Source organism: Brassica oleracea, chromosome C3 (genome assembly GCF_000695525.1).
Source record: "Brassica oleracea var. oleracea cultivar TO1000 chromosome C3, BOL, whole genome shotgun sequence".
Taxonomy (NCBI): Eukaryota; Viridiplantae; Streptophyta; class Magnoliopsida; order Brassicales; family Brassicaceae; genus Brassica; species Brassica oleracea.
In genome coordinates, this window is record NC_027750.1 from 49,724,038 (window position 1) to 49,734,524 (window position 10,487).

The window sequence follows — 10,487 nt, forward strand, 5'->3', positions numbered from 1 at the left end:
ATGTTTTGATTGCTTTGAACTTATTTTATTAATGAATGAAAGTTTTATATGAAGTCTCTAAAGTATCATTCTGGGTATAGCCAGTCTCATAGAAGTCTACCGCCAGGCTAACATCCTGTTACCTAAGGGTACGCATCTAGAGATATCTGATGCATTGTATTCACCCAGCTCTAAGAGAAGCCTATTAAGCTTTAAGACATTTGAATGAATGGTTTTCATATTGAGACTAAGGGCGAAGGAAACAAAGAGTTCCTTCAGATCATAGAGATCGGCCAAAGGCTATAAGAAAGTCCTTTAAAGACTATACGTCTTGATAATGATGGTGAGTTCACGTCCCAAGCGTTTAATGATTAATGTATGTCCATGGGGGTAAGTGTGGAACACTCCGTGGCACATGTACATACACAGAACGGCTTGGCCGAATCATTCATAAAACGAATTCAGCTCATAGCTAGACCATTGCTTATGAGGTCTAAGCTTCCGGCCACAGCTTGGGGACATGTGGTCTTGCACGCGGCCGAACTGATTTGTATAAGACCGTCTAGTAAACATAAATATTCCCTATTACAATTGCTTACGGGTCATGAGCCAGACATATCCCATCTTAAGACATTTGGCTGTGCCGTTTATGTTCCAATTGCACCACCACAGAGAACAGAGATGGGACCTCAAAGGAGGATGGGGATATATGTTGGATATGATTCCCCCACGATTATAATACCTTGAGCCAACTACGGGTGATTTATTTAAGGCCAGGTATGCGGATTGTCACTTTGATGAATCCGAACATCCAACATTAGGGGGAGATAGCAATAATCTGGTAGAAGAGATTACATGGAATCAAAGATCCTTATCTTGGCAAGATCCTCGGATTCAGGAATGTGATTTAGAAATCCAAAAGATAATACATTTACAAAAGCTAGCTAATCAATTGCCAGATTCCTTTGATGACCCGAAAAGAGTGACTAAGTCATATATACCAGCTGATAATGCACCAATAAGAATTAATGTTCAAGAAGGGCACAATCAAGTTGCTACAGAGTCTAGACAACGTTTGAAACGTGGTAGACCAATAGGTTCCAAAGATAAGAACCCTCGGAAAACTAAGAAAGGTGCAGATAATCCAACCCAGGTTGTTGAAACCCTAGACACGACCGCGGCCGTCCCTAAATCCCGAGACTTAGCCGCGGCCGATCCCAAAACCCTAATAGCGATCGCGCCAATCATAAGATCTTAGATGCGCCGGCCCTGATGTATCTAATCATGTTTCTTGGGACGCCAAGATTCAAGGTACTGAAGGTCTTGATGATAATGAGATCTCAATAAATTATGTCTTGTCTGGGATACAATGGAACATAAAGAATGTCGACATTGATGATATATTTGCATGCAATGTAGCACTTGAAATCATGGATGATAATGAGGATCATGAACCCACGTCTATTTATAAGTGCGCTCAACGATCAGATTGGATCAAATGGAAAGAAGCTATAAACGTGGAGTTTAACTCTTTAAAGAAGAAAGATGTCTTTGGACCAATAGTCTGGACACCATGTGATGTTAAACCAGTCGGCTATAAGTGGGTCTTTGTGAGAAAAAGAAACTAACACGGTGAGGTCGTTAGATATAAAGCACGGCTTGTTGCCCAAGGATTCTCACAGAGACCAGGAATAAATTATGAGGAGACGTACTTCCCAGTGGTGGATGCTACTACTTTTAGATTCCTAATAAGTCTGGCTATAAGAGAAAACTTAGACTTGCGGTTAATGGATGTTGTAACTGCATACTTATATGGGCCACTGGATAATGAGATTTATATAAAAGTACCAGAGGGTATAGAGTTGAAAAACAAATCGAGTACTCGAGAACAACACTGTATAAAGTTGAATAAGTCACTTTATGGATTGAAACAATCAGGTCAAATGTGGTACAATAGGCTAAGTGAGTACCTAGAGAGAGAAGGATACAAGAATCCGATCAGCCCTTGTATCTCTATAAAGAAATTCGGCCAGGGCTTTGTGATTATAGCAGTGTATGTTGATGATTTGAATATCCTAGGAACCTCTGGATAAATCTCTCAAACAGTTGAATATCTTAAGAAAGAATTCGAGATGAAAGATCTTGGAAAAACAAAGTTTTGTTTGGGATTACAGCTTGAGTACATAAGAGATGGAATCCTTGTGCATCAAATGTCATATACAGAAAAGGTACTCAAGAGATTCAATATGGACGAGTCTCCCATGGTCGTGAGGTCTCTCGGCCTGGACACTGATCCGTTCCGTCCTAAGATGGACGATGAAGATGTCCTTGGTCCCGAAGTGCCATATCTCAGTGCTATAGGAGCTTCAATGTATCTGGCCAGCCACACTCGGCCAGACATATGTTTTGCCGTGAACCTACTGTCTAGGTTTAGCTCTTGTCCGACCCAAAGGCACTGGAACGGGATTAAACATGTTCTTCGTTGCATGCAAGGAACGAAAGACTTGGGTTTATTTTAAACTAACCATAACAAAGAAGGTTTAGTTGGCTTTGCTTATGCAGGTTATCTCTCGGATCCTCACAATGCTCGATCACAGACCGGCTACGTCTTTACTTATGGTGGTACAGCCATATCATGGCGTTCCATGAAGCAGACGATCGCGACCACTTCATCAAACCACTCGGAAATCTTGGCTATTCACGAGGCCAGCCGCGAGTCTGTATGGTTACGGTCCATGACCAACCATATCCGAGTCGATTGTGGGATGACCGAAGGCAAGGACGCACCAACCGTGATGTATGAGGACAATGCAGCTTGCATTGCTCAGCTTAAGGATGGCTACATCAAAGGAGACCAGACGAAGCACATATTGCCTAAGTTCTTCTTCACGCACGAGCTACAGAAAGCCGGCGAGGTCCAAGTAGTCCAAGTGCGTTCCAGCGACAACTCAGCCGACCTGTTCACCAAATCACTTCCGACTTGCACGTTCAGGAAGCTCACGCATCAGTTTGGGATGCGTAGACTGAAAGACCTTCAGTGATGTTCAGAACAGGGGGAGTAATACGTGTTGTACTCTTTTTCCTTCACCATAGTTTTGTCCCACTGGATTTTCCTGGTAAGGTTTTAATGAGGCAACATCTAAAGCGTATTACAATCCATGTATAGTTATGGCATCCAAGAAGGAGTGTTATAAATCATATTGTGGATGTCCATAACCGGTCCGGTTCATAACCGGCCCAATGCTAGAGGAGAGAGAGTCGGCCACGATCTAGAGGAGATAGAGTCGGCCACCTTTACCTTTTCCTTTATGGTTTATGATTTTTACTATTTCCATATTTGTATTTTCTTTATCTAGTGTTTCCATTATTCTATGACGGTGTAATTCCCTATATATAAAAAGCTCTTTATGTTTATGAAAATACAAAAACATACCGATTTTATTCTCTAGTTTCACGAACATATATACAGACATATAAAGAAAAAAGGACGCCAAGAAAGTTTGAAACAAAGAAAAAAAATTAAAAAATACAGCCGAATAAAAAAGTATAGTTTGTTAGGAACTATACCAGTGTCCAGCGACAAAGTTCATATATATATATTTGATCTAAGCATGGTTTAGGACCAGAGGGAAATTTAAACTAATATTATTACAGACACTTTATTTTCAAATATTTCATAATTTCAAAACTTGTTCATATATCTAATATTCTTGCTCATAGAATATATCTAATATTCTTGCTCAAGATGAGAGTATTTATGTTCACTCATGCATCTTTTGTATAGTTTCAAGGATTCTTGTGATTTGTAAAGAGTGGATTAAATTCTTGCTTCTTTCAAGAGTTATATTGGGGAAATCAGAGATTGTTTTTCCTTAAGAGTACTCGGCAACTAATCATATCCGAGTTCTTCAGAGTTTGATCCGGGTGTAGACAGTTTGATATCTCCGAAATAGTATGTTATTGTTTGGACCACACACAAATTAACACTCATGTTCTGAGTTTGTGGTTTGCATCAAAACTCCATCTATCTTGAAAAGAAGTTAAAATGAAAGAAAAAGAAAAGTGTGTTCCCTTCTTCTTTGATTCACAATATGTCCATTTAGCTAATTTGGCATGTTCGTTGAGTAGCAAAACTGAAATCGCCATGGATCGAAGTTTCTAAATCCGTCTCATCCAGAAACCACTATAAACAACACGTCAATTTAAACCACTTTTGGTTTTGTTTTTCAGACACAATTAGTACAATGCTACTTTTTTTTTTGGCTGTATCTCAGTCATCGGAAGGATCAAGACCGATAAATGTAGAGTCCCGCTGTGGCTAAACCTTTATATATATACTGTATATGCATTTATACATAGGTATAATTAACCAATACGATTATGTAGAGTCCAATCTAATTCCTAAACACAACCTCTTAGCTATGTGGAACCCTACCATAGTTATTCTTTTTTTTTTTCTTTTTTTTTTTTTTTTAAACCATATTTATTCATGATCTTAAATCATACTATGAAATGAACATAATAGCAGTATAAATATTAGTTTTAGATCACAAACACCCATCTAATTTACATAATAATCACGTACACACAATTCAAATAAACAAACCTGTAATTCGTTTTTCGTGTGAGAATATAACAGAGCCGAGTCCGGTAAGTTGAGAACTGCAGGTGTTTGTTAGATTCTCATTTCAAAGTGAAGAACGTTGGGAAGCAAAGGAACCGCTTCTACTAACACGTCGGGAAGCAGCGGAGCCGCCGACAAACTCAGGATCAATCACAATCCCCTGAACTTGTTGTCTCCGTCCTCTACGTCCCAACAAGCTTACTCCGCCATGTCCTGGTGCCACCGGGTCTGTCGCAGGAACATTGTCAGGAACTGGCATCTCCGTGGAATGTCCTGAGATGCACAATGATCCCGACTCGTCTTGTTGCCAATACACTTCCACCATTACTCCCCGTGGATTCTCTGCATTTTCGGTTCCTGGTATCCCAACAAATCTTGCCCCGACCGGTATCTGTAGGATAAGCTCTGGTGTTATAAGTCTCTCTATCTTTGGATATATGAGTTTATGAGATGTAAGTAACTTTACCTCGACGGATGGGCCAGATGTTAGTTCGAGAGTGACCATTGTACCATCAACAGCAGCGCTTTCAAGTTCAGCTTTTCTTGCTATGTTCAAGAAGACTTCTTCAAGAGTTGCGAGACCAAGTTGGATGTCTGAGATTCCAAACTCGGCTTCTCTGTCTTGCAGCTCAGCGAAAAACCTCTGTATCATTGTTAAGGAAAGTAAATGAGTTTTAAAATCACTTACACTTAGTTCCATGGTAGGTAGTAATTCTCTCTATAATGCTTACTGTCAAAAGATTCTCCTTGTCGTGCGGTATAACAAAAGTCATGAAGGCTTTGTTTTCTTCTACTGGTTTGACATTGAGATGCTGCAAGGAAAATATCATAACAGCTCAGAGGGAGCTAGTCTAATTTAACCGCATTGTAATGTAGAAACATGTACAGGCTGCTAAAACAAACTCACATCTTTGAAGAATTTCTTCACTGGCTCGCGTGATTCTGCAGCACCAGCAGCTTCACCATTGACGTTGTTTTCTTGGTTGTTGCTTTCAGTGAAGCTGATGTTAGCAATGAAGCCTGTGCCGAAGCGGGATTTCAACCTGATCGAGGTCCCAATGCAGCGGAGCCTACCCTTAGCCATTATCCCTATTCGGTCACTTAAAATATCAGCTTCCTCCATCGAATGTGTCGTTAGTATAATGGCGCGACCCTTCTTGGTTTCTTGTATGATATCCCACACGTGTCTCCTTGTGATCGGGTCCATGCCTGTAGTCTGCGATCCATGCAAGGCAAAAAAAGTAAGTTGAACTTAGATAAACAAAATGTCAACAGAATAATTAAGTGTTACAACTTAGATAGGAAGGTTGAAAGTAACAAACCGGCTCGTCTAGGAAGACAAGCTTGGGATCACCAATGAGTGAAACCGCAACACTGAGTCGGCGTTTCATCCCTCCACTGTAACTTCCTGCTCTGATTTTCCCTGCTTCTGTCAGTTTTACCTCCGCAAGCGACTTCTCAACCATCTGCATGACCGTGAAGAAGCATTTTAAGCAACAAAGTAGGCGCAATATTTGTTTTTATTTGAAATTAGAAACCATCTGTTCTGTTTTGAAACTGTTAAATAAACCAACCAACGCGTTTCTACAATTTGAGTGACATACCGGATTAATCGATGCAGGTGGCAACCCTTTGATGCTAGCAAAGAGGCGGAGGTGTTCTTCACCCGACAATGCATCCCAGAGTATATCAAACTGTGGAAGCAATAATAAAATGCCATTAATCATTTTAGGCGTATATCAAATCATCCCAAAGTATATCATTTTAAGCAGATAGCAACAGAAAATGGCCGACCTGAGGACAAACTCCTATCATTTTACGGATGTTGGACATACCAACAGAGCTTCTTATTGAATTCCCATAGATGAGTGCTGTTTAAGCCAATAAAAGAGTTTTCAGTATGGTGAAATGCTCAAGACACTAGCTTCCACGAAACAAAAACAATAAAAAAGTGCAGGCTTCTTACCATCACCACCGGTAACTGGATTAATGCCTGTCAAACAATTGATAGTAGTTGTCTTCCCTGCGCCATTGGGTCCAAGAAGACAGAACAATTGATCTTTGGCAATATTCATCCACAGCCCCTGATTTATATTTATATTCCAAGAATTAGGTAAGTAAAAGTTGAAACACATATCATGGGAGACTCATCCTAAAACGCAGTTGACCAACGTAAAAAGTATGAGTACCTTGAGAGCGTGATAAGCAGGCGTTTTCTTGCATTTGCAGCATCCAAACTTCGTAGTCCCAGGATAAGTCTTTGCAAGACCACGTATTTGAACTGCAATGTTCGGATCCACTAAGCCCTCTATAGAGTGTTGCTTAACTAAAGTCTCCTCTTCAAGGACATCTTCGTCATCTGGGGTAATATGATCCACAGGTGGGGCTGAACCAGTACAGCTACAAACTCCACCTTCTGCTCAGGGCGGAAACGGTTAATTAGGATACATCTTTCTAGTAGAACATAGGAAACAAGACAGAGGAGAAATTACCTTCCACTCGGTTGCCACCTCTACCGGTCCAGTAACCAGGTTTCAGAAAGTAAAAGACAGATTTTCTCACACCAGACGCATTTGGGACAATATTGTCAAAGTAGAGAGCCAGAACAAACCACAAGAAGAATGTCCCAAGAAGCCACAAGTAGATATCATTCTGCCCAAAACCAAATAAGTAATGATCAGAGAACGATAGGACACAGTTATTAAATGGAGTTTATTGTAATAGTAGACGTACAATTGTGATCACACAATCAGTGTCATCGTTGGGTCCGCATACTGCTCTCTTGCTCCAACTAATGCCAGGATCTTGAGGAGTTGAAGTTGCATCAGAAAGCATCTTTAGACCCTGAGAAAAGGCATTGGGTGGGAAGAGTGACCAAAGCGTCCTAATCGTTTGAGAATATTTCTTGGCATAGGGAAACCCACTTGATGCTCCAAGCTGCAGAGATATTTATGATTAGTAACAAATTGTGCAATTCGAAGAAACCCACTTGATCCATTGAGAACCGAACCTGTGTCACAAAGCCAACCAGGAACACAAAAAATCCAACAGTTGTCGCTGAAGATGATTTGCTGATAAAAGCTGATAGCATGAATGCTACTCCAATCTAGCAGCACACACATAACAGAGATATAAATAACAAAACAGAAAACATAAGTCGTTAAATATATGAAACGTTGGTCTTCAGTTTTACCATATTTAACTGGAAAAGCATGAAGAGTAGGAAGACAACAGGGAAACTGTTCTTCAAGAAAAAGTCGAACTGAAACATCATTCCAAACAGGACAACCAAGAGAGCTGAGACTGTCGTAAGAATTCCTTCCCATGTAAGCCATGACAGCCAATAAGCAGTGTCAAAAACACCCATCATCGTCATTGCCTGGCGAAGTTTGAGCTCTTTCTCAGTGATCAAAGAACTGATTTGAAGAACAAAACCAAACATGGCAATGGCAAGGAAGAAAGTCGGCCCAATTGTGTCCAACGCAACAACGGCTTCGATAGTTGGATGTGGAAACTCCTTAAATCCGACAACCCAGTTAAACTTTGGATCTGCAGAAACACGTAGTAAAAAATTCAAATACTTTGTTCCCAGAACCCAGAAGCACAAAGATTCATAGCATATGCATCACACCTCCTATCAAGGACCTAGCGATTTCACGCTCAGCAGCAACTTGAAGAGGTATCTGGAACTTAAAGGTGGGATCTTCGAACCTTCCCCGATTCATCTCAGGAGTTGAATTTGTTTGGATACCATAGCTCATCACTGTAGCGTTTCTGTCCATAAAGTGCAAAGCTCCTGGAGTTTGCAATGGATTCGCCATGAGCCATGCATCTACTTCCAAAGGACTCTTGAATTGTAGAACCTGAATCAGAACACAACACACACAAATGGTCAACACGCACATTTGGATTCCACTTTCTTAAACAACACGTAAAGGTTCTCTATCACATCACTAGAAAAAGGACAACTGATTAAAGACAAAAAAAAAAAACACAACTTAACACATTACCTTGTCTTCCGGGATCGGCCTGCCCGGATTGTTAGCACGAATGGCGTTGACAATGTCTCTCGCCCTCAGCGAATCGTTTCCGCTCCACACGAAGTCGTAACAGGGAAGATTCACGAAGAACTTATCCTCGCAAGGCGGAATCGGCGGAGAGACGAGCGCGGAGGGATCGGTGACGGTCTTGAGGGCGGTGGAGGAAGCGAAGCTCTTCTCCATAGCCTCCTGGATACAGAAGATGAGGAGGATGAAGAAGAAGGAAGCGAAGAGCTGAAGGAACGTGGCGCGCTTGCTCCGCCATGAGAGAAGAAGGTTTTTGCGGAAAAGAGCCGTGTACTGCTGCCAGAGAAGAGCCAAACCTCTCTGCAACGTCATAACCGCCGTTTCTCTCTCTCTCTCTCTCTCTCTCTCTCTGGGCCCTCTTTCTCTTCCACTCTGTGATCCGATTTTAATTTGATGACGAAACCATTTAAGGGAGACGATTGTTTTTTTTTTTCTTTTATTTTGTACCCTTGGAGTTTTAGAAAACTACGAATTTGCTGCTACTCAGATTCGCCTAGGAAACTTCCTCGCAATAGATAACTTCTCACAAAACCCCCCTTATACTTAACTACGTTGTATTTTTCTATTCGAAAATATAAAGGATTAAATTAATTAACTTCAAACTGATTGTAATATTTTTCAGTTTGAAGTACATTTTTTATCTGCTTATTTATTACTTGATGTAGGAAAAGTATTATTAAGTTTTTTAAAATAAATATTGGCGTTGAAAATAAGAAATAAATATTCATATTCTAATCAATTTCTTGTTCCTTTCATATTTTTAACATATACGTGTTTTTATAATTTTTAAAAAAATAAAGTTATATTAATTATTGTATAATGGTATATTTCTTTTATACTTGAGACTAAATAATGTGAATAGATATCTTAATATAGGCGCGCAGTAATCGTTGATATTCAACATTTTAAATTATGCTTTGGTAGATTTCAACTACACCGAGAAAAATAATGAAATTAATTAGTGATACATATAATATGGAATAGTCCAACAGGGCCATGTCCAAACTTCTGAAATCATTAATTTGAAAGTCAAAGAAATCTCTCTATCTAAAAAATGGAAGGTCAAATAATGTGTCGATTTATGTCAGCATCGTGACAAAAATTGTATTCATCTTATTTTACCTGAACAAAACTTCCCCGTTTATAAATTAAAATATTAGTATGTTTTATTAAATTATTTTTCTTTTATAACATCAATTTTGTTAAATAATTTGAACTGATGCAGGTAAACAAGTTATTTCTATTTTTTCTATAACAGTTAGCGTGTGAGTTGCTATAAAACATATGAGATGGAGTAACAGAGACGTAATCAGTGAATAAAATTTTGTCATGTTGATCAAATAGATGATAATATGGGTTTGCATCACGTGTCGATGCAATGTGTGTAATTTGATGCAGCAACGATTTAACCAAATGGTTGTACACTGGTGATAGAGGAAAATTTGAGGAAAGGCATAAATATGTTGATATTGGGTCTGAATCCTACTAAGAATTAAATTGACATTTGTTTAATTTGGCGAAGATGGAAACATGTTTTAAACCTTGTTCGAACCAGACTTATCATTGGTATTATCTCTTTAGAAAATTAGTTGGACTTCGGCCTCCAAATTAAACAGAAAAATATTTACTTTTAAAACTCATTTTACTTCTGTGTGCATGTTGAGTGTGGGAGCCTCGCTGTGACCTTCCAAGCTCAATCCGAAGATTCAAAGTGCTAGGAGAACTTCATCTCCCGAAAAATGAACTCTTATTTTATGTTTACTGGATAGCAACCGTCTAATTACTAAAACATTTCTCTTTTCTTGCATTTTAGTATT

General features: G+C 39.5%; 1 protein-coding gene across 1 annotated transcript; it reads right to left on the minus strand.

Moving 5' to 3' along the window:
* Window positions 1-4,492: 4,492 nt before the first annotated feature.
* Window positions 4,493-8,982, minus strand: LOC106336012 (ABC transporter A family member 2). Its single transcript, XM_013774719.1, has 15 exons — window positions 8,614-8,982; window positions 8,235-8,466; window positions 7,797-8,152; window positions 7,614-7,709; window positions 7,337-7,540; window positions 7,096-7,255; window positions 6,793-7,019; window positions 6,570-6,687; window positions 6,398-6,474; window positions 6,208-6,297; window positions 5,926-6,069; window positions 5,511-5,819; window positions 5,335-5,415; window positions 5,070-5,246; window positions 4,493-4,994 (listed from the first exon to the last, which is right to left on the minus strand). The coding sequence occupies exons 1-15, from the start codon at window positions 8,980-8,982 to the stop codon at window positions 4,668-4,670; spliced, it is 2,967 nt and encodes a 988-aa protein (XP_013630173.1). The 3' UTR covers window positions 4,493-4,667.
* Window positions 8,983-10,487: the final 1,505 nt, after the last annotated feature.